Raw genomic sequence first — 24,503 nt, 5'->3', positions numbered from 1 at the left:
AGGAAAGTGTGTGTAGCAGTCGTGGGTGTCGGAGGTGTGTTTTCATGGTTCCCTTCTGTGCTGTTAATATTTGTCCCCCAGTGGGGTCCTGGCACAGTGAAAGAAGGAGTAACTTGATTAAAGTAGAGGGGACCCATACAGTGGGGCAGGAGGGCTTAGTAGATTTGGGCAAGAGAGGAGGTCATTGTTTGATTAAAGATGGATCATAATGCATGCTTACAAGAGTCTGAGTTAAGATTGCATAGGCAGCCCTAACTGTCATTTATTGTTGAGTGTTTGACTTCTCTCCTTAAATGTTGTCTTTGTGCAATATTAATATGTGCGGTGGCATCAGAGACTGGTATATATCCAACTTGGTATTCCAACCTATCCAGGTAAAAAAGGAAAGAAGTCAACAGAGAATAGATGAACAGATGATAAGAGAAGTAAAGTGTGCCTGTAAGGTTGCACTAGCTGAAATGTGTTATGGTTCACATAAATAAGTTATTGAAAATAAATGTGTTAAGTGTATAAATATAGATTTAGCAGCCTAACTGTGGTGACCCATGTCTGAATATGTTGGCCAAAATATAGCACATCTATCCATTCACTTGAGCTGTTGAGCCAGTCTTGCACTTGTTAAGCTGATGGTATCCCTCATAGAGCCTTATAAATAATTATTTTTAATACTGATAACTATTCAAAATTATTTTTTTACTCAAGTGTAGATGATTCACAATAATTAAAAGCAAAACATTGATTATAAAAAAATAACTTTCTCACAACATTTATTGGAGCCACTCTTCTCAGCAATGAAGTTTGAAGTCTCTAATAACAATGACTTTTGCCTCCACTCTGCCTATTCCCTCAGTCTGCAGCTTTGTCAAGCCTTGGGATAACTTGCACATTATCAGCAAGGATCATGTACAGAGTCAAATATAATGAAACTAAGTTACGGAAACTTTGTTGCTATGTTAGGAAGGATTTTTGCTTGCAACTGTTTCTACCTATTATTTATTTGCTTTGTTTTTGTTTTTTGTTTGAATTTTAATTTATTTTTTTTTTGGAACAAAGTGCTCCAGCATATAAATGCTTTATTTTGATGTATCATCTTGAACTTGATTCAACTTGATACACATCTTGACTTTTTTTTCTTTTGTTTGGATTTTACTGATTTTCCTACATAGTATATCTGATGTTAAAGGATTCTCTTTTAAAGGCTGCTGAATGACTTGGCAAAAGTCATGTAAGGCTTGAATTTCAAAGGTGTTAAATGCCTCAGCAGTAACTCCAGTCAGAGCTGAATATGTGTAACAATCAGGCCTGTGATCTTTCTGTTCTTTAATGTCAGTATCAGTAAAATATAGAGTACTGTCTACTCAAAGGTAGTCAGCTGGGTGGATAACTGCAAAACTACTGTTTTCTGTTTAGCGCTTGCGGAGGAGTTTGCCTCCAGGTCTACTGAGACGTGTGTCGTCAACTTGGACCACAACAACATCGGCAACAGGATTACCTACCTTGGAGCCAGCACCAGTGAGAAGGGACCGTAGTGCCAGCATCAAACCTTATGAATCTTCTTCATCCAGGTAAGAAAATTATCTTCCTTTCTATATATACCTTTAAGGAAATGTCCTTCTTTCTCTGTGAACACAGAGGTACCTAAATATGTTACCTACCCTGTTTTGGGAAATTATAAATCAAAAGCATTAAAACATTTCTATCATTTCTTTCATTGGGGGTTTTGTTACAGGAGACAATCAGTGCCTTTACATTATATCAGTTGGTCACAAAAGTAAACTTAGGAAGCATTTAGAAGGCAAAAGTTTCAAGGAGTTAGAAATGGGGGGATTTTAAAAGATGATATTAAGCCCAGAACATGGAGACTTGAGGTCTCTGCAACATTCATTTCTTGTTTCCTCATATGATCATTACTTGTACATCTTATTTTAAAATGTGTATAGTTATATCAGGGGTGGGCAATTATTTGGGCCTGCAGGCCACATAGGCAGTTTTGGGGAGCTATCACAGGCTGGTCAGCACCCCTTCCCTCCTCCCCCGGAATAGCCCACGTGCCCTGTAACTCCTCACCACCATCAGTGCCCAGCAGCAGCTGAGCGCACAGCCCTAGTCCCAACCCACTCTGCACCCACTCCAGACTCACCCCAGCCAGAGCAGAACAACTCTGGACCAACTGAGACCCACGTGCACAGCCCCGAGCCTGGCCCGCCCTGCACCTGCTCTGGACTGGCTTGCCTATGATGTCAGCACCCCTTCCCTCCTCCCCCGGAATAGCCCACGTGCCCTGTAACTCCTCACCACCATCAGTGCCCAGCAGCAGCTGAGCGCACAGCCCTAGTCCCAACCCACTCTGCACCCACTCCAGACTCACCCCAGCCAGAGCAGAACAACTCTGGACCAACTGAGACCCACGTGCACAGCCCCGAGCCTGGCCCGCCCTGCCCCTGCTCTGGACTGGCTTGCCTATGATGAGCAGTGGCGGCAGCTGGGCAGAAGCTGCTGCTGGGTGTGGAAGACAAGCAGCCACCACCCCCTTGCCACTGCTGCTTCCTTCTAACTGCAGCTGCCTGGAATCTGAGCCCAGGCTGCTCTGTGGCTCCTTTCCACTGCCACCGCTGCCCTGTCTGTGTAACAGGTGGAGCCCAGAGGCAGCGCTGGTGGTAGTGGTGATGGCAGCAGAGAGGAGCAGCAGGGCAGCCTGCCACTCATCCTGGGCAGGCGGGTCTGGAGCAGGCACAGGGTGGACTGGGAACAGAGCTGTGAGCATGGGTCCTGGCTGGTCCAGAATTGGTCTACTCTGACTAGATGGGTCCAGAGTGGGCGCAGGATGGGCTGGGCCAGGGCCAAAGCCAGGGCTGTGCATGCAGGTTCCCACCGGTCCCCATGAGGCAAGGGTTGGAGTTCAGATGTGGAGCTGCCTCATCTCAGCTGGCCATGCTGTGGGCCAAACAGCACCTGGGCTAGGCGGGATCAAGGGACCCACCGCAGGCCATATCTGGCCCGTGGGCCATATTGTCCCCACCTCTGAGTTATATGCTACTATATAACAACAAGGAATTCTAAGGTTTGTTTTAGTGGATCCAGTGATATCATTTTCAGAGCACTACAGGTTTTCAAGGTCCTATGTTCCTACAGTAAGGTAAAGTCTGTCCTGGTGAGAAAACTAAGTCATTCCAATGTATTGCAAACAACAGAAGATCAGTTGCTTAAGTTGAAGCAGAGTATGCCATGGAGGAACTTTAATTCTGAAAGACATGGTCAAAAAATGGTTCGAACTTAGAGTGGTAGAGAAGAAGAATTGTTCCAGGCACTAAAAAGGCCCTTTGATGTCAAAAAGAAGAGTTAAGAAACATAGGATTGAGTAGTGTGTGTTGCATGAGGATTTGAAAGCAGAGGTGTAGATCAGTAGAGACACCTGAACCCAGACCAGTTTTACTTTTTTCACTGTTTCTCTCCTTGTCAGCCATACAACTTTATGGAGGGTTTGGTGACTAGTTATTACAAGTATTTTGTTTTTATACCTAGCTATAACAAAGAGCTAAGCTCCTTGTTTATGCATATGTAAAGCTTACGCACTTCCTTATGCCTTCAATAGCTGAAGACTCATGTAATCTCAAACCATTTTCCAGGCTGCGAACAGAACAGACATATATAAATAATATCACAGCTACAAAAGAAAATGAATTCGTAGGGCCATGATTGTGATAAAACCTGTGAAGGGGGAAAATGTGATGCTGTCCTGAGTCTATCCTAGAATTCATGTTTTCAAATATCTGGAGGTCTCAGAACATCTTAAAAATCAAGTTTGAGATCCACAAAATGACTTAAACAGGAACTGCATGCCCAAATTTAAGTCCAAAATTAATTTCTTGCCACCTAAAGTCTCCTGGAGCCTAGTTGTCTGACATTAAAATTTCATGGATCATTAAGGTCTGCTTCTGGGCACCCAAGGAAATCCTCATTCTTTACATTGTTTAGGTATCTGAGCTATTTTACACCTAATGCCCATCACGACTAGGAGATTATCTCATCTGCAGGACCCAATCTTAGGCTCTGCAGACAACAGTAGTAGAGTTGGTTGCCCCTTTTTTCATCCAGTAATTCTTTGGTTAAATCATTCACCCAGGATGTGAAAGGCCTGAATAGGGACTAGAACAGAGTTCTATGTACCCAGCACTTGGATAATTTCATGCTCAGTCTCTTTGTCCCAATTAATATTTAATTATTCCATTCAAAGTGAAATAGCTTCAACAACAGAGGTTGAGTACCCTGCCTCAGAGTATCTCATATCCTGAGTTCGTATGAGGAGCATCCTGTTAGGGTACTGTCCTATGAGGGTGGGGCTCATGGTTCAAATCCCCTCAGACCTAGGAGGGAATTTCTCAGAATTTTCCTATGGAGCTATTCAAAAAAAGGAGGGCGGCAATAGCATGCCAAATGCTCCTCCTGTTCCAGCTGCATTTTTGAGAAAAGGATGACTAACTCCAAGAATGGGTTCAGGACTGTGATCTCCTGTTGGAGGTAAGCCCAAACTAAGGTGCCTAAGATAGTGAGATAAGTAGCACACCCCTGACCTCTATGTTTCCTGCTAGATGGCTCAAGTGAGGCCCCACTCAGTGTTTTGACTTTTGTGCATATGGCTCTTAAGTACTTCTGTATTCTCAAGCATGAAGCCTAACTCCACCTAACTCGGCATGGGAAGTCCACTGAGTACCCAGGTGTCTGAAAAGTAGGCACTGTTCATCAGTTGTCTTTGCAGATCTATCCCTAAGTAGCCCAGGAAAATGGAATATAAACAAGATAAAGCCATGGGGAGGATATTTTTCTAGCTACTGTTTTTTCTGTGATTCACAAGACTCTTTTGATTGATATTGTTGATTCCAGTCTCTCGCACAGAATGTAAACTTGCTAAGATGGGGATCTGAAGAGAGGCAGAGGGGAGCAATTAAATATTACTTTTGGCAGTTTTCTACCATTATGTAATTCCTTATGATGAGCCAACTAAATGGACCATCAATTCTCCCTGAGTTTAAGGTCACCAAATATATAATCACTCTGTCAAGCTTCCCAGCCTACTGTTTTCAGATCTTTGCTTTACAGGAGAAGAAACTGTGTACAACAGAAGGGAAAAGTGAGGCTGATAAGTCTAGCTTAAACAATGTTTTGGCAAATGAGATATGGATTGAATGAGAGAACATTCGACATTTATTCAGCATTTTCAAGGAAAAGGTCATCTCCTGTGCACTGAGCCTGCTCAACTAAGTTTGGCAAAATATAGGTAGAAGGAGCAGGAAAAAAGTATAGTCCGTGCCCATTGTAATCAAGGCCAAAGAAAAACAATGCAGTTGAGCAGTGACAGCTCCTTCAACCATCTCTGTAACATTTGTACTCCTCAGTCCTATCATGGGAAATAGTCTATGGATTCCCATACTGGAAGTGACTTGAGCTTCATTTTGAGCCCCTATCTGAATTCCATAATCTTCTCCATGACCTTTTAAACGGCTTATTTTAAAGCGTTAAATGAATTGAGTGGGTATGAAACAAAAGTAGCAATACTGCAAGTTTTCCCCAGGATGATTCATTCGAACTCTGGACACTCCCTCATTACAAATAATCATCATAAAATCCAAGTAACCTGATTTATACTTCTAAGAATCCCTTTTTGCTCTGCTCTTGCAATATAAAAGGGCCTTAATGTGGACATATATTTTATGTTGTTTATTTTAGACTTCTTCACATCAGTAGTGCATCATATTTGTGTAATAATAGTTACTTGTGCTCTGTTTTACAGCACTGACCCTTGGAACAGCTCAATTCTGATGACCATCACAAAAAGCAGATCCTTTTCAGCCTCCTATGCAATGGCTGCTACAAACCATTTGAATTCCAAAAGGCAAACCCGACAAGGTGAACAGCTATTTCTGATTTTTGGTTTTAGTCGAGTTCTTTTTAGCTAAAGCTGCAGTATATTGGCATATACCTGTTTTTCCTCTCTCTACATTCTTTCTTCTCACTCACTTTCCAATAATTGAGACTTTAGTTATTTCCCTCAGTTAAAGACAAAATGCTTCAAAATTCTATAGCTTATATGAGTGTTAGTTTTATATGATAAGGCTTTTTGGCTATTGAAGTGGTGGAACAATTACTGCATGTTAAATTCTGCCCGGAGTTATAACAGGAGGTAAAAGGATTCAGCTCATTTCAGACTCTTTAATAACAAAAAACACAGCCATCCTTTACTTGTTTTTCTAAATTTATAGTGAAAAGTGGCATTATGTGATGTTCGCAGTCAGTATTTTGAGTCATTAATGGAAGGTCACAATGTTTTAGCCAGAAAAAAACAATGAGGAAAGATAGTTTCTTAACTGGTGATGAATGCAATAGAAGGGTTTTGGAGAATTGTAAGTGATCTATGAATGGCTTTCTCTTTGGTTATATTAGAAGATGAGGGAATGTATACCCATGCTGTTAGATGCAATAAAGAAGAATACAATGCCATTTCTTGCATAAATCAGCAGGCTTCAGATAAACTTGAGCCTGCTGGCTTGTTTTTCTGAAATAGGGAAACCCCAGGGGCCAAATAAATGTCAACCTGATCTTCAGGCCTAATCTTTGGTACCCAGAAATTGAGAGAGCTCAATTAGAGACCAATTATGAAAACACACCTGCATGGTTTTTCATCACTATTAGCCCCATTTGATAGGAAATACTGTTTTTTTCAGTTTCCAACAAATATCTGATAACTGGTGAAATCTTGGCCTCATCAAAGTCAATGGGAGTTTGCCAACGCTTTAGCTGTCAAGCTTATAATAGTTGAACATATCTGAACTCAATGTTATAATATACATACACTGTGTAGTTTTTTTTTAACTATGTTTTAGTTAACACGGAGCAATTTTTTTTTCCTTTTGGCATTTGTTTTTGTGGCCAAAGGTTAATTACAGACAGCATTGTGCTGGTCTAAATTCCCTTTCTCATTGACTTAGTGTGCTCCTTCACTTCACCTAGTCTAAACCGTTTCCTAAAGATTGCTGTATGATGCTATGGTGTTTCTGAGGTGTCTGAATTTCAGCATTGAAGAGAGTTCTGAGTGGACAGTGTATGTCCATATGCACTGCTTAAAGTAGATTAGGATTTGGTCACAGACTAAAGCACAAGTAGAAAAATATTATCATAACAAATCTGTTTCTTTGTTTATGACCAATAAAGCAACAGAGTGCTAATCATAATTTTCCAGAAGGCACATACATTTTTCCAAGGCCAACAACATTAAACCTGTGATCTAATTTTCAGAGATACCGAGCATTCACAGCTCTTATTGATTTGGTAGGCATTTACAACCTCTTTTCAAGTCTGCAAGTCAAGTCCTTAAATCCGCCTCATTAATCAGTGCTAAATGCTGTCTTTTCTGCCTTCCAAGATGCTTAAAAAGTTATCTCCATCCAGTAGGGGAATAAGCTAGAAAACATTTGAGTTCCCTTCTGTTGTTAGCAATTCTAGTAGATGTTTCTCCAAGAAAATTTCAATATCAACTCAACTTCTCATGTTGAAGCTTAGTCTCTTGGTATTCGGAGCTTTTTAAAATCATGAATCGGTAATTAACACACATTTTTAATGTAACAATCCAAAGAATAGGTATCACCTTTCCTCATTATTATTACTAATCAGATCCTTAAATCTTATATCTCTTATCCATGTTCAGTAATCCCCACTTGGAGACTATTTATTTTTAGGTATACATTAGATTTGGAAAATGTATTTTTAATTATACTGTAATGGCATTATCATTTGAAAACCCATGCCTATCAATGTTTTTTTCTTGGAAGGCCTCTGAAGAAACCACAAGTGTTTTCATATACAGTCTCATGTCATATTAGTATCACTGTTTTATTTCTTTCCCACTACACTGGAGTTTAAATAGGGCCAAAACAGATGGATTTACTTGCATGAAATTTCCCCCCTAGTATTGTTTATCTTCTTTTCTTTGGTTGTTCAAAGTTGCATGTGTTATTACACACATGCACACACGTGCATGCGTTTTCATGCTTTTGAAAATAAATAATTAAACATTGGATTCCTGAAAGGAAGTTTGTACATTTACCCACTAAATTTCTGTTTTGGTTCCTTTCCTCTACAAATTATTCATACAACTCTCTAAAATTTCCAAACAATTTCAGGTGAAAGCTGCTCATAACTAGCAGTAGAAAGCCAGCTGTAAACAGATCCTTGGGCAGATACAGGATTTTGTTCAGGTCGGTGTGGGAGCAGTAACCAGCACTGTGGGGTGGCTACAGCCCTACATCCAGCTCCCTGCCCTCTTATCTGAATTGGTTTGGGTCTTTTAAACTGTCCCCAGCTCCTGATACCTCAGTGTGATCTGCAAGGAAGAAGGGGGCAGGGTGGGGGAAGAAGGGGAGAAAGGAAGGTGCAACTGTCCCACTACACCCCTTTTGCATCCACCCCTGAACAGATTCAAATTCACAGCCACAAAAGCTCCACCTTAAATTTACCAAATCAGATCTGGATTGGTGAAAAATTGCCTCATACACTTATTTCTCTAGTAGAGGTGAAGAATATCAAGTAAAGTATACCTCCAAAATCCTTGATGACTATATAATACCCCATGCAAATAAGGGACTGATAAGCATTTTAAATATTGCACATAGCCATGGGATGGAAACAAAGCCAGCCTTAGGGAGGAAAAGGAGGTTCCTTGATGGGGCTCTGTACACTGGAAGAGAACTAGAGGGTTCATTTACTACGGGTGTGTGTAGACGAAACGGGGGCCCTAAATTGAAGCTATGGATTTTGCACCAGGCCCCCGTGCAGCTCAGGCAGGCAGGCTTTGGGGGTAGGAAAGATCAGGCTCGCTGCTTTTCCTGGGCTGCTGCCAAACTGTCTGCAGGGCTTCCTGCAGAGACATGAAGCTGCATGGAGCCCGGTACTTCCCTCCACAGCTGTAGAGGCAGCAAACTAAAACTGCTTGAAGGAGTTTTAGTTTGCTGTGCCCCAAGTCGTTTAAGGCTCATTACACTGTCCAATTTCCTACAGTGGGTGGAATTAACGCACAATATGCCACTGAGGCATGCAAATACCGATACCATTAAAGCGGTGCAAAATCATTTAGCCCGCTTTAAAGTGTTGTGTTCACACGCCCCTCATTTCATCTACACACGGCCTGTGACACTAAGTCATGGTCAGTGAAGCAGTGACAGCCTGGAAGAGAAAGCCCACGTCTCCCAAAGTGAATTCTGATGCTATACTGAGTGTCCCATTTTGCCTTCCCTTGGCCCATATTCTTCACCTGATATCTTGTTTTCAGCCTACAGTGTCATTATCAAGAGAAGAATGTGGTTCAAAAGTGCAAAATTATGGACCAAATTCTCAGCTGATAGAAGCTGATGTAAGTGTTGAAAATAATGAAGTTAAAGCAGTTTCTGCCAGCTGACCACTTGGCCCTCCATGAAGACTCTTTCTATTTAGTCTTTATTTTGATGGTCTTGTGGGAGCCTGTGCATTTCAGAAATAATTCTTACTGCATACACTGAATTTATGAATATGGTTTCTGCCCTTTTTTAACTGAAAAAACTTTTTTTTGCTAGGTATCCCACCAAATATTTCACCTCTCACCTCTCCATGCCATTCCCCTATCCAGGGGACTCCAGCTACCAGTCCCACAGGCAAAACCTCTACAGTCCAATTTCCAGACGCTACTGACACCGACACAAAGGAAGGCCTGAGGCCACACAAGGTTTTAACTTCCACGCAGAGTGCACCTAACCTTTCAGAGCAGACTCTACCACCCCCAGTTATCTGCAGCAGGTAAGATGCTAACTGGACACACATTAGAGTCTCTGCTTGGTTTTCCCCATAAGCAAATTATTCTATCTCATAAACAAGTTGGGGGTGAGCAGGAAAGAACAACAGATGAATATTTTAAAGGTTGTATATACTGTGAAAGGACATGCACAAAGCAGTGTTTAAGAAGGTAAGAAAACCTTCAACTGAAGTAGTTTCCATGATCTTAATTAGGCCCCTATCTGCATAAGCATTATGATACCACCCTTAAATATATGATCATGTCCTGTTTTCTCCAGAGGACATCGCCTACCTGATTCAGTTTTAAGGATGAACCTGCTGCAGAGATGAGTCAGAGTTCTATAGGAAGCTGCTTTCTATAGAGCCCCTGCTTAATTTGGTGGGGAAATTAGAAGGGATAGAATGAACAAGGCAAGGAAGATATGGAATGGCCTCATGGTAAAGACAGTTGAATGCAACCTGGGGAATAGGTTTTTCTGTCATACTATCTTATCATACCTCAGTGGGCATTGTTTTTTGATAGTACAAGGTACTGCATTATGTAAATAGAGATAATGCCTTCCAAGGGCAGACCCAGGCAGGGTCCACTAGTATACTTGCACCTCCTTTGATTCCTGGTCCACCCAAAGTTTAAAACCAACTGCCTGCCGCCAGCAGCAGCAGCAGCATTTCTACTCCAATCAGTGCTGAGAGTCAATTGACTTCATAGCTAATTATAATCTACCTGATCCCTTCTAAACTCTTCATTCCATAGATGTTAATTACTCTTTTCTTTTTAATGATCTTGATATTTCACTAATCAAGTTATCCTGTGTTTTGCAGTTCTGTTGTCTGTTAGCTGCTCTTGAAAATGAAGTGCCTATTTCACAGTCCTACAGATTGCTTTTAATTCATTTCAGTGAAGTTATATTTGTTTTGCTTTAATCTTAAACTGAATATTACAGCCCTCGGCCCAGTAAATATTCTAGGGGGGGGTTAATCTGGAAAAAAGATGTGTTGTTTCATATGTGATGATGCACCTCACCTTCTGCTCCCCACTTTTCAAAATTTAAGATCTGCCCATGATGCCTTGGCATTCTAGGGGTATTTGTGAAACATTGCAGAGAAGCCTTTGAGGAAATTTAATAATTTTGGTTCCAGAACAGCGTTTGAAAAGTAGATAAAGCTACACATAGAATAATGAAGGTAAAATAAAACACTTGGTAGTTGTTCATTAAATGATCACCATCTATCCTGTGAACTGAATGGAACAAGAGTCTTCTAATAAAAATGTTGTGCGTTATAGTGCTGCCATTAATTTCATGATCTTGTATACAGAGGGATGCTGAATCAAGTTTAAACTGGCACTCTTTGATTGGACTGATCAATTTTGCAAATTCTCTAACTTTTTTAAGATAGTAATTCATACGTAGCATATAAACACAATGCATTATTTTGGAGGAGACAAGAAGGGGTGTGGGAGGATCAATACATACACATGCTTGTTCTCTCACTGTTGCTGTTGGGAAATCTCTAGTGACGTACCGTCAGCCAAAGCTTCTCTTCGTAGCTTGTTTGTTTTGATGAAGTTATGGAACATCCACAAAAAAGAAATAATGAAAAAAAGAATTTGTGGTAACAGATGGTTTGGCCTTGTTTATAAATTTAAAAGATATATGTGTGTTTACTTTGGAGTTTATGTATAATAATACATATGTGCTTGCATTATGCATGTAAATGGATCCAGATTTTTTTTTTAAATCTCTTCAGAGCCAACCACCCATGCGAGGTGCATGGAGCTGCAGAACATGCTGCTAATTATTGTGGTTAACCTTATTCAACCACCAGGGCTTGGATTTCAATCAGTTCCTCTTCAGTGCAGTGGAATCCATGCAAAAGTTGATTCCTAGCACAGATTCTAACTGTGTTAAATAACCAGTATAAACCTTGTAATTGTGCCAGTAAATAACCAGTATAAACCTTGTAATTGTGTAGGACTGCTGTTCAGCTGCTAAACATGTTGTGCTTATGCAAGCAACTAAGACAGGAAAAGCTTGCAAAAAGTATCGGACATTTCCATTGATGTAAAAATCATTCATTAGCCATCTCCACTGCAAAAAGTATTGGACATCTCCATTGCTGTAAAAGTCATTCATTTATGCAGGGCAGAGGTCTATTTTTACTCAGTAAAAATAACTTACCTTAAGTTATTTTTATTGAATAAAAATAGACCTCTGCCCTGCATAAATGGAGGAAAATTGACCCTGAAGTTAGGAATTCGCCTAGGATCAAAAGATGTGTTGAATTCTCTGCCACAAGGTTTCAGTGTGGTTTTAGGCAAGTCACTGACTGATGACATCAGCAATTGCAGTAGGAAGGTGATCTGAGAAACTAAAATCCTATTAGTCTGACCTAAATAAGAACAGATATTGAAGGAAACGATCATTAAAGACATTGAGGTAAGGGAAAATGAGACACAATGTAACATGGGTACATCATACTACCTTGGTACATTTCATTTTTAAGATTACTGAATTTCTAAACAAGGTAGATACAGTAGATTTAATCTAGCTCAAGTTCAATAAAGCATTTAGGGGTTTGGTAACAGTTCAGTACTTATACTGTTTTTTCAGCATGATGATACCGATTATAATGTTGGGATTCATCATAATCTGTATCCTGACACTTAAAAGATTATCATGTGAGGTTAATATCTGAAAAGGCCTCTGTGTCATTGTTTTTCTTTTTTCCACTCTTTAGGGATTAGGAAGCATACCCTGTCCTCTCCTCTCATACTTGTTTAACTATTTGGGCACCAATTGTTTCCCTGACAAATTGTGCAAAACATCTTACTGTACTTGGTGTATTGCCACTGAAGGAATGATATACTTTTTACTTTACTTTTAAAAGATATGTGTATCTCTAGGAAAAGGCAGGAGGAAGAAATCCTCTAACCATTTTAGATTCATTTGACTTCAATCGCTTAAGACTACTCTGGTTCCTGGTAAATTTTCCTCTTGCTCTTTCTAAATTAACTTTTAAAGTGTAATTTTGCTGTATATTAAACTTGCATTTTTATACTATAGATTTGGAAAAATGTTTAAAATCTCCCCAATTAATCAAATTTAGTCTATGCTCCAGCTTCTTTGCAACAGTCTGGCAACATAAACCAGCAATAACTCTGATTTATCCAGTCAAGCCAAGTTTTATGGCTGCTGTTTGCATTACTGTCATGAAACAAAACTTCAGAGCATCCCTGTGAATCTGTTCTAGGACTGAGCAAAGTGCAATAGATCATTTTGCAGAGTATAATCCTGTTTTAGCAGCAGAGCACAAGACTTTTCCTTGCTCAATTACATGATTCTTTGATTTTTGGCATGCTCTTTGGTACTTGTTTCAGTTGTGGCAGACCATATAACCAGAGAGATTCTGGCGATGCGACGCTGGATCAAGGTGATGGAACAACAACACACAGTGTGAACAGAACAGGTAATTCTGACTCAAAATAGTTCTTCCTTCTAAAATATAAGAGATGTTGACAGAGTGTGTAGATGCTTCTGTCTCTCTTTATACAGAAAATGTATGTGTTTGAGACCACAAGAATGACTTTTATACTTCCTTTTTTATATCAATACCAGACCAAAGCCATTTCCTTAAGCCCCCGCTCTTTGCCAGGGACAGAAGTGGATGCCAAGGGGTGTCGGTTTCTTAATCAGTCTCTTTGGGTCCAGAGATCTTTAAATGAAAGGGGGCTTGGTAGAAACATACTACTTCCCCCCTCATGGATTCTTTGAGATTTCTGTGGAATCATTAATGTTACTTAAGTCATGAAAACCTAAGCCACTTTTGGCTCCTGACAGGCACAAGATACAGCAGGTTGGCACCGTAAACCAGGAAATCCCTTTTTAAGGGCAGTTTCCAGGCTTAGCAGTGCCCAGCTCCATTAAATCTTCATCAAGCAAGTGATTAATATATGGGAGGTGATGTCTGCAGCTATCCTGGGAGCCAGACAAAGCTGCCCTGTGCTCGTGACTGATTTCTCTGAGATCCAGTGTTCTGTTAGATACAAACCTCATTCCCCCTTTCCAAACCAAGCAATGTAGAGAAATCCTACAAGTTTAATTGCCTTGAATTTCACTGACACCTGACCACCTCCCCTGAATTGTTTTTGCTGAAGAGGATTATGTGACCATTGGTAATTACATACTAATTTATCATCCAGATAATATAACAAAAGCCTCACTAAGGCAATTGTGTATTGATCTCCATTCTGTATAAGACAACTAGAAACTGTACATTAGTTAGCATTTTATTTTCTGTGCTAACCCAATTCAAAGTGTAAATAATCCAGTAAGGCACAAACTATAGAAGTTGCTGTCCTGAATTTAATTTAATTCTGATGTTCTTCTGGCTGTGATAAAACAGGCTCTTAGAAATCATTAAATATGCATTTTAATCCAGAAAAAACATTTCTGGATTTGAATACAGTCTTTCATTTCAAATTTTTGCTAAAAGCGTCTAATATTTCTTTATATAATATAGCTAACATTCCTCCATGTAACTTACACCTCAAAATGTAACTTTTGGCTGAGGTTCTGGAAAGCAGAATGTGTATGGGTTTTCTATCTCCTCAGAAACGTAAAATCTGCCTCACAGTATGAGCCACATTAAGGGCTGAGTTTTGGTTCAGACGCATAGTATAATATATCTAGTAAAAATACACTATTTGTAGTACAAAGTACAAAACCAGGGTGATTTGAAAAAAAAATCTCTACAGTAACTCGGTTTAAAAGTGAAAAAAAAGTAAGTATTACATCTTTCTTCTTCTCCATCTGTCTTTCTTAACCTGGCCCATCCTAATAATGGTCCACTCTTCACTCTGGTTCCAGTTTCTCACCCTGCTGGGGTACATTTTTTAATGTCACTGGACAAAGCATCAGGATACATTTCAAACCTACTTAAACAGCATATGCATGGTTGAGTCAGAGATTCTGCTGGTGTGACTCAGAAGGTCACAGAGTACAATTCTTACTGTTCTCACAAGCAATGGGGGTTGTGATTATAGATGATCCAGCTCATGCCACCTCTGACTATGAAACCAACAACAGTGACAGCAGTGACATCGTACAAAACGACGATGAGACAGATTGCTCCAAAGAACAGATACAGAAGGGCTCTGTCTGCAGGACGTATGCACCTGAGTCCATCATATTGCACCCTTTATTGCCACCTGAGGTAGCTTATTTAAGTAATACTTGCATACTGTGTTAACATAAACCTAGAGATACTAAGAAAAGAATATAGCAGTCTAAAAGACTTGGCCAAGATCTTAATACATAATTGCATTAAATTAGGCTCTAGACTTCATACTTATGCATCTTCATAAGCAGTCTGATGTTCAAAAGCATGAATTAGCTATTGAAATTAGTGGAAGCTATTGAGTGTTCAGCGCTTTTGATAATGAAGCCACTTATTTTGATGCCTCAATATCAATTTTATACGCCTAACTTTAGTGCTAATTTTTGAAAATTTTGGCCCATGTGTTAATGTTATCTGTAAAGAAAATTTATTGTAAGGAATGGATATAATCTTGAGTGTACTGTTAATGCATTGTGTCTATGCTTAGCCATATCAAACTTTAAACAACCTGGGTAACCATATAACCTTGGTTAACATATGCATTTGCCAAAAGGTGCTATATGAAATTAGTTGTTGATTTCTTCTAAGTATGTGGATACCACTGCGTGGTAAATATTGACAGTTGTCTTCTAAAAACTGCTGTAATTGGTTGGTTTGGCTATAAATGAGAACAAGCAACACTTTGAATATCTGTTCAGATTTTCAGAGTCCCTTTATGCAATGCAAATAAAACAAAAATCCCATGAGACAGGGACTCTTTTTCCATTCCTTTTCATTTCAGTTGTCAGGTCAGGGTTGGACATACCAGGAGGAGAAAATTGAGGTAGTTTGGCATATTTGTTTTCCTGACCCATTACTTGAAAGTGAGGAGTGGAGAGAGAATGAAAATGAATAGATGGGGAAAGGGGGAGATAACTAGGGGGTGGTGGGGATAGGGGGGAAGAAAAGATGTGTTTTTTTTAGCATGTCTGCTTGAGTAGGGCAGGAAAAAGATGTATTATTGCTGCTGGCTTGTTTTTGTTGTTGTAACCATCATCAAAGTATGCTTTCTTACTCATATCTACATGCTGTAATTTTAGCTGGGAATTTGTTGCCTTAATCCTGTTAGTTTAGAACAGGTCATGAGGGAGAAGTAAAAAGTGAATTTTTTTTCCTGTGTTGATCTAAGTTTTACAAGAAAGGTAGGTAACCTTGATGTAGTTTTAACATTCAGTTCCTGATATTTCATTTTCAATATTCTCAATCAATTCTAGTTTTTAAAAAAATGTGAAGAAAGATGGCTAAAGTCAGGGTATAACTCTGTTGTGAGTTCAGTAAAGAAGCATTTGCTTGCACCAGTCAATTTGCACAAGTTAATTCGGCCTTAGATTTATAGACTCTTATTGTATTAGTTAGACTTTCCTTAAGTTTATTATCCACCATTTCTTCTGATTCTTGGTGCAGGACAAGCCTATACTTGCTCCAGAGCCTCTCGTTATGGACAACTTGGATCCCCTAATGGAGCAACTGAACAGTTGGAACTTCCCAATCTTTGATTTGGTGGAAAAAATAGGGAAGAAATGTGGTCGAATCCTCAGCCAGGTAAGAAGTGTGTTCCTTTTTATAGACAGATTGCATGTGCAGGCTCCTTATACTGTGTGTATATATAGAGACAGATACAGACAAAACTTGAGCTTTAACAATAGGGTGGGCCCATGGCCCTTGTAAGTCACTGAGCCTTAGGAATCATGAAATCCTTCCACACAACTCAAAAAGAATAGCTTGAACATGTTTCCATTAAAAGATAATTTTCTGTCCCCGTCACAACCTATTTTTTCAAAGTAAAGTAGGCATGTACATATTGGGTTGCTATATCTTCAGTGAGGATTTATGGGAATCTAACACTGTGGGCTTCCCAAATGCAGGAGTTACTGCCATCATTTTAAGATTGCTGCAAGTGACCCAGAAACTTTTCAGCATGGTTCTGTTTTATATTGCCATGCAAGAAAGTAAGGTTGATGGGGGGGAAGGGGGTATCCTGCTTCCTTTATGATACCTTACTTTTAAAAAGTCAGCACTTTGCCAGAAAAATTTTCTACCCCCATGTATTAAAAATCTGAAAGAAAGGAGGAGAACCTCCTAAGGTTTCTTTTCAACTGCCAACTTTTTATTTGCTGCCATAAGTAAAATAAGGTACTATGCAACTTTTATTTATGCAGTATGGCTGCCATCACTTCAACAACCACTTTCTTGGTTTGAATTTTTTTCTCTGTTGTTCACTTCTTGATGGCACAGAAGTTAATCAGCCACTTTTTCTGGTTAGAAGGACTATGGCTTATAAAAAAAGGAACATGAAATTTCTATTCAGGACAAATCCTCAAGAAGCAAATTGGGTTCTGCCTGATAGAGTATTCTTTTACAAGGCAACGTGTAGTGACGTGCAGGAGGCTACTGAGAGGCAGGGAACTTAACACACACGAATTAAAGAGGTTAATGTGCTATGCAGACCTCACTGTAACAAATGCTAATTAATGTTACATGAAATCTTGGCCCTTTGGTAGTTGATAATTATTAAGTGACAAGCAGATCATTCAAAAGACAACCAGCAAGCCTACAACTTGAATTCAGTAAGACATTTGGATTTATGCTGAGAGCTACCTTCTAGTCAGCAACTTCAGATTCTACTTTGCCATTTAACAAGCATGTGGATATTTCAGGTGTCTTCTAAGGCCAGAAGAACATTAGTGAGTATTTAGAAGTCCCTGCAATATGTCAGACATGAACATAGATTTGATTCTATTTTTTTGGCATTTTTGCAACAATGGTAGGAATTATATATAAAAATAAAGAACATACAGTGAAAACAAGAAATTACTAATTTATTAACTATGCCTAAAAAAGTTCTCTAGGGAAGGCCCAACAAATCAGTCCCCCCAAAATCTCTCTTGGTTATACATTTGTATTGCTATAGGGTGTTTTAGTAATTCTTAATATGGAATATATGGAATTAACTACATCCCATCAACTTTTTCCCCATCTGTCCCATTTCCCAGTCAGTCTGTCTCCCCAGCTGCCACTTTGTTTTATTCCCCCAGTTTCTGCCACAAATATTGAGTCACTTGGGCACAAGTACACATTTTTTAGATAACGCACTAAGGTGTTGCTGCATTACGCACTTCCTAAGCCATCTGATGAATAAATTGGAAAAAAAAAAAAAAGCCCACAGTCACCAGCTGCTGCCAGGCCAGGGGGGAGGTGATCCCCACTGCCCCCGTTACCCCACGCTGTGTGGGGGGGCTCTGTCACAATCCCCCTGACCCCTGCCCTCTCTCCCAGCCCCCCCCCTCCCCCATGGCTGCTCCTCCCACCCCAGCTCCTGGCTCTTAAAAAACAAACAAACAAATAAAAGCCTGAACTTACCAGCTCCTGCCAGGCAGGGGGGCAGCAGGGATCACAGCAGCCAGTGAGTGGGGGCATTTTTTTTAAACAACCAGGAGCTGGGGTGGGTGGGCATGCATGGGCAGGGCTGGAAGAGTGGACAGGGGTCGGGTGGTGCTCGGGGAGCTAAGGGAGCAGACAGGAGATGGGGCCTGGCAAGGGTCCTCCCATGGTACCCATCTCCTCCTTCAGTCCCCCCACCCCCGCCCCCTACTTGCCAGCATGGAGTACAGGTCCAGCTCCCTGCTGCAGCCAGTGGGGACTGCCCAAATCGCCAAAGCTTTACAAATATTTTCCAAATTGATTCAGAGAGCTTCGAATTGATTTGGGCCTTTTAATTTGTCCCCTAATTCGATTCGGATTTGGGGATTCAGCCACTGAATCGGGCCAAATCTCCTCCAAATCGAATCAGCACCTGAAGCTTCACACAGCCCTAATGATGATGGCCAAAGACCCAAAATGAAAGCTATAAAAAAATCTTTATTTGCAGTTTCATCATTCAATATTTTGGATGTCAATGATTTATATTAATGTAAATGGGTGACCCAAGACTGGGAGAAGTTCTAACATGAGATTAAAAGACAGAATTTTCTTAGGGAGATGGATTGAACAAAAGAAATCAAAAGCATTAGTGATTTATTCTCTGCTTTTCACCATTACATCTGCAATTCTTTCTCCTTTTTCAAAGATACAAAGGAAGGAAAATAAAAGTGGTGAATTAACTATGTATACCTCAATGTGAAATGAATTAAACAGAGCAAAGAGGACTTGACATGTGCCTCCAGGAGTGTGCCCAGTTTAGAAAGCAAATGCTGGCTTAGCATGTTTAAAACTGCTTGAGATGTCTGTTTCTTATTTTTGTAATGTTAAATTGATTTAGACATTATATAAAAAAGACCCCACACAACTGCAGCCATAAAAATCATTCTTGCTAAGTACAGTGAAAAACACTTTAATACACTGCTGGCAAATCTCTAACAGGGTGATAGAAAGACATTCAGAGAAAAATCTTGCTTGAGAATGGAACAGCAGAGCTCTCAAATTGAGACTGCTGCTTCACAACCAGCTACAAGGCTAGCTAGCATCTTAATTTGCACTTTCATCTCCTTTAATAGCCTCACCTGTAGGAGCTTGAAAAGAAAAACATAGCTTGAACTGGCACTGTCTCCCTATCTACTGTTATTAAACCTGAAATTAATTAAAATTGTGGGACTCATGGCTAGGACTCAGATTCTAGGAAAATCTGGAGTGTCGAGACTGAGAGAACCTGTATTTCTGTAAGCATGAATAGGCCCCTGGGAAGTCCTTCACAGCCAGCTTAAAAAGTATTTCCCATCCCATCATCATCACCAGTATAAATCTGTGCAAAGACAATATAAAAAAAGAAAGTATGGGAAGTCTCCACCTAAGGTCTGCTGTTGGTCAAATGATGCCTTTTTATAAGTCATCCAGAATATAAACTTTGAGGTCCAAAGTCAAGGTATGTTTGGTGGCAATCTCTAATCTCTGGAATTCATGATGGCCAGAAATTCAACTAACTTGAGCATGACCATGTGCAGAAAGTGCTGTAGCAGCTGCTTGGTTGGCCAGACCTTTCTGTAAGTGTTTGCTCAGTTTCTCATATCTTCTGCTATAACTAGCATTCTCATCTCTCACTTATTTGTTTTAATATTATCTTGGGAGCTTAGACTTCAGGGTTCCTATACATGAAAAGTGGGGTTTTCATCTCTACCTAACAAAGGGCTGTGCCGCTTCTGAATAGCAAGAGGCCACAGAGTTGCACACCACGTGAGCTGCATGACCACTGGTTGCATGTTGCACTAGTACCCCCATGCTGAGCATCACCAGTGATCCTGGGTCCCTTGGAGCCCTGCAGGCTGCTCCACACTGCCCCCAGGGGCGGGCATAAGAAGCAAATGCTGGAGTAGGGATGGGAGCTCAGCACCAGCAGCCAGAGAGTAAACAGCACACAGACTGGGCACCCCAGGGCCACAGGTTAATTCCTTGGGGGTGCTAAACTGCTAGCAAGCCACCATTGAGCAGCCCTGATGCAACCCATACACGTTTACTCAGTTACTACTCTGACGGTCACTGTTAATATACCTGCAATATGCAGTGCCCAGAAGATGGACCACATGTGAATGAGTCTCCTTTTGAAAAGAATTTCCATTAAAACTATGTTCAGGGGAAGCATTTATTCTTGTTTGAATAGCTCTGCCAGAAGCATTTGATTTATTAATGAAGTATTTAAGCATTTCTTTCTGCATAAAAAAGAACAACAAAAAGCAGTGGAAAGGGGAGAGGGAAGCAACACTGTTTGCCAAATAAATGGCAACTTGGAATTATTTTTAGTTTGCTCCTAAGAATAAGAAATGAAATAAGCTTGATTAAATTGTAGCACACAAAACTGTTTCTAACGAGGCCATCAAAAACAAGAGAGCAATGATGATGGTAGGGTGCAATCCATAACCAAGTTACACATATCTGAACAGAACTCCTTGTTGATGATCTTCTCCAGCCCCAAACACAGGCAAAAGATACAAAGCTGACAGAATTTATTTTTTAGTAAGTAAGGAAATGACTGGCCATCAGGTAATGCATACTTCTGAAACATGGTGACACTTGGCATAGAAGGAAATCTTTTGAAAAAAGAAAGTCAAAGGTAACTAACACCCATACTAGCTCTAGTTCTCCTGCCAAAGCCTCCTGCTCAGCTGACCTCCAAGAAAGCATAATTTCCAGGAAAGAAATAAACAATAGGTCTCTTTTGCTCCTCTCTTATTGCAATAATCAAATGCCTTGCTTGGACATTTATCCTTCCTGACAATTAAAAGAACAGACCGTTTTTCTCTAAATCCAATACTGGGAAATGGACACTATTCACTTCCATCCTTTGCCAGTTTGAATTATTTTGAAAGCTTCTACTCAAGCCCTTTTCAGTGCTGGAAATTCAGAGTTAAAATATAACTTGACCCGTATTAGCTGTATGAAACCATAAGAGTCATTTCTGCAGATAAATATTGCTCTACTGTTCCTTTTTTTACCAAGGGACATCTGTCAGGAAAATGAATTGCAGTTCATTAAGTAGTGGCTCATAGTGTTTTTACCTTCTTGTTGTATTTTCATCTCACCTTCCATGGTTCAGTGATCTATTACTAAGATTTGAAATATCAAGTTTCCCTGGAGCCACAAATGTTTAGCTCTCCACAGTAGCATAACTAAGTGTGTGTGTGGGGGGGGCAGGGGGCGGATTGGGAGAAAGTGGGAACCAAGAATAGCAACCATTACACTGCTGTCCCAGCTGCCTCTGGCAGCATCCAAGCCACTGATGCTGACCCGTGTGCCGCTGCCTCGCCAGGCATAGAAGAGACAAACACTTATGAATGATCTTGGCTCTGCTTGAAAATAGATAACCACATCACTTTTACATAGGAGGTCTGCTTTAAAGCCTGGGCCCTGATTTGCTGTCTGAGTCTTATGTTAGGTGCTAGACATTCACTGAGTTGCTTCTTTGCAGTCTCAAAATATCGTACATAAAAGGGCAGTACGCATTTTCTAATCATTGGAATCCTTGGACCCAGCAATGACAGCCTGTCTGTATAACTTTCCTGAGGCTGCTACTCAGAGGGCATAGGACCCATAGGGTATTGGAACAGGAAGTATTTCAAAGCCAACATGATTGCCTTCTTTGGTGAGATGACTGGCTCTGTGGATGTGAGGAGAGCAATGGACTTGCTATACCTTGACTCCCACAACGTTCTCACAATCAAGCTAAGGAAGAATGGGTTATATGGAGGGACTGTAAAAGGGATAGAAAACTGGCTTGAACATCAGACTCAAAGGGTAGTAATTAATGGCTTGATGGGCAGTTGGCAGCTGGCATCAAGTGGAGGTTGGTTCTGGAACTGGTTTTGTTCAATATCTTCATCAACACCCTGGAAGATGGAGTGCATCCTCAGCAAGTTTGCAGATGACACGAATCTGGGTGGAGTAGTAGATACACTGGAGGGTAGGACTAGGATTCAGAGAGACCTAGACAAATTGGAGAATTGGACCTAAAGAACTCTCATGAGGTTCAGTGAGGACAAATGCAAAGTACTGCACTTAGGACAGAAATATCCCATGCACCAGTACAGGCTGGGGACCAATTAGTAAAGAAGCATCTCTGCAGAAAAGGACCTGACAGTTAGAGTGGACAGTAAGCTGAGTATGAGCCAAAAGTATGCCTATGTTGCAAAGGCTAACAGCATACTGGGCTGCATTAGTAGTAGAAGCGTTGCCAGTAGATCGAGAGAGGTGATTATTCCCCTCTATTCAGCACTGGTGAGGCCACACCTAGAGTACTATGTCCAGTTTGGGGCCCACGCTACAAAAAGGATGTAGACAAATTGGAGAGAGTCCAGTAGAGCGCAACAAAAATGGTTATGGAGCTGGGGCACATGACTCCTAAGGAGAAGCTGAGGGAATTGGGCTTATTTATTCTGGAGAAGAGAAGACAGAGGGAATTTAATAGCAGCCTTCAACTACCTGATGGCGGGTTTCAAAGAAGATAGAGCTAAACTATTCTCAGTGTTAACAGATGGCAGAACAAAGAGCAGTAGTCTCAAGTTACAGCAAGAGAAGTTTAAATTAGATATTAAGAAAAAATTTATCATGAGGAAGGTAGTAAAGCACTGGAACATGTTACCCAGCACGGTTATGGAATCTCCATTCTTGGAGGTTTTTATGATCCAGCTAGCCAAAGCCTTGGCTGGGATGATCTAGTTGGGGGTGGTCCTGCTTTGAGCAAGGGGTTGGACTAGATGACCTTCTGAGATCCCTTCCAACCCTAATTTTCTATGATTCTATAACTGATTCTCCTCACAAGATTTGGCCTATTTGTGCCATGTCTGGATCCACTGGCTATTAGAGCTGTGTGAAATTTTGCTGGCAGTTTCGTTTCGACGCTGTTTTGACTCATTTCGAGCTCGAAACAGCAAAATTGAAACAAAACAGAGAGCTTTGAAACAGGCTCGAAACAAAGTGAGGCAAGTTGAAACATTTCAAAATTTTCAACACATTTCAAGTTTTGAAGCTCAAGCTGGGCTTGCCTGCAGGGAAACAGAAACTAAAGTAAAGGGGCGGGGGGAAGAGCGCTCTCATATTGAATGTGTAGCTGGCCAGTGACTGTCATCCTTTTCTGAGGTCCCTTCCAATCCCAGTGCTCTGGGGGAGGGATGGGAAAACTGCATAAAAGGCAGCATTGTTTGAACTTCCTTCCTTTCTGCCTTGGTGTCAGTTGAATGAGGGCGCACCTTAACACACACACAGTGTCACCCACCCACGTCACGAGTTTTGTCTGTCAGCAGCTAGAGGTGCAGGGCCCCAGAACCCGGACTCCCCCTGCACCTATCTCCTTGACAGCTGGCAGGCATCGTGGCCGCCTTACAGCCTATCCATCAGGCCTGCAGTTTTCACCCCCTTGTGCCCCAAGACAGACACAGTCCCACAAGCACCCATGTCCCCTGCACCTGTCTCCTTGAAAGCTGGCAGGCTTCATGGCCTCAGCAGGGGCTAGCAGGCCTGCAGCTTTCACCCTGCTGCACCTTAACATATACAGTGTCACCCCTGTTACAAGTTTTGCTTGATGGCAGCTTGAGGTGCAGTTTCCCCCAAACCCCTGCACCTATCTCCTTGAAATTTGGTGGGAGGCTTCGTTGCTTCAGCAGGGGTTAGCATGCCTGCAGTTTTGACCCCACTGTGGCTTAACACCTACACATGACATGAGTTTTTTGCTTTCAAAACTTTGAGGTGCAGTTTCCCTGAAACCCCTCCACCTTGAAACTTGGCAGGCTTCATGCCCTCAGAAGGGGCTACTTTTCCTGCAAGTGTCATCCAAATCAGGCCATAAATGACAAAGTTATAGGCTGTTTCGAGCGTCCCCATTATAGCTTATGGGCGAAACGTCAAAACAGCATCGAAACACTTTCACTGTTTCGATTAAATGAAATGGAACAGCAGTTTTGAATTGAAATGAAATTTGAAACAAAACGCTGTTCCGTCAAAACGCAAGTCGAAATGGAACAGTGCTGTTTCACACAGCCCTACTGGCCTGACCAAAATCCTTTCTGCTGAGAGATGCAGCTGCCTGGTGCGAATAATCTTTCTTGGGT

General features: G+C 40.9%; 1 protein-coding gene across 5 annotated transcripts in view; it reads left to right on the top strand.

Annotated features, from left to right (window-relative positions):
- PDE3A (phosphodiesterase 3A) overlaps nt 1–24,503 on the top strand; it is a 261,580-nt gene that overhangs the window by 205,135 nt on the left and 31,942 nt on the right. For all 5 annotated transcript variants that reach the window (XM_025191809.1, XM_025191810.1, XM_014525673.2 and 2 more), the window contains 6 exons: nt 1,411–1,565; nt 5,789–5,904; nt 9,600–9,819; nt 13,196–13,284; nt 14,861–15,030; nt 16,378–16,515. In XM_025191809.1, the coding sequence (XP_025047594.1) occupies nt 1,411–1,565; nt 5,789–5,904; nt 9,600–9,819; nt 13,196–13,284; nt 14,861–15,030; nt 16,378–16,515 (888 nt within the window). The remainder of the gene's footprint in view (nt 1–1,410; nt 1,566–5,788; nt 5,905–9,599; nt 9,820–13,195; nt 13,285–14,860; nt 15,031–16,377; nt 16,516–24,503) is intronic.

The sequence above is a fragment of the Alligator sinensis genome, unplaced genomic scaffold, assembly GCF_000455745.1.
Source record: "Alligator sinensis unplaced genomic scaffold, ASM45574v1 scaffold1155_1, whole genome shotgun sequence".
In the NCBI taxonomy this organism is placed as follows: Eukaryota; Metazoa; Chordata; order Crocodylia; family Alligatoridae; genus Alligator; species Alligator sinensis.
This window is presented reverse-complemented; position numbering and strand designations above follow the sequence as displayed.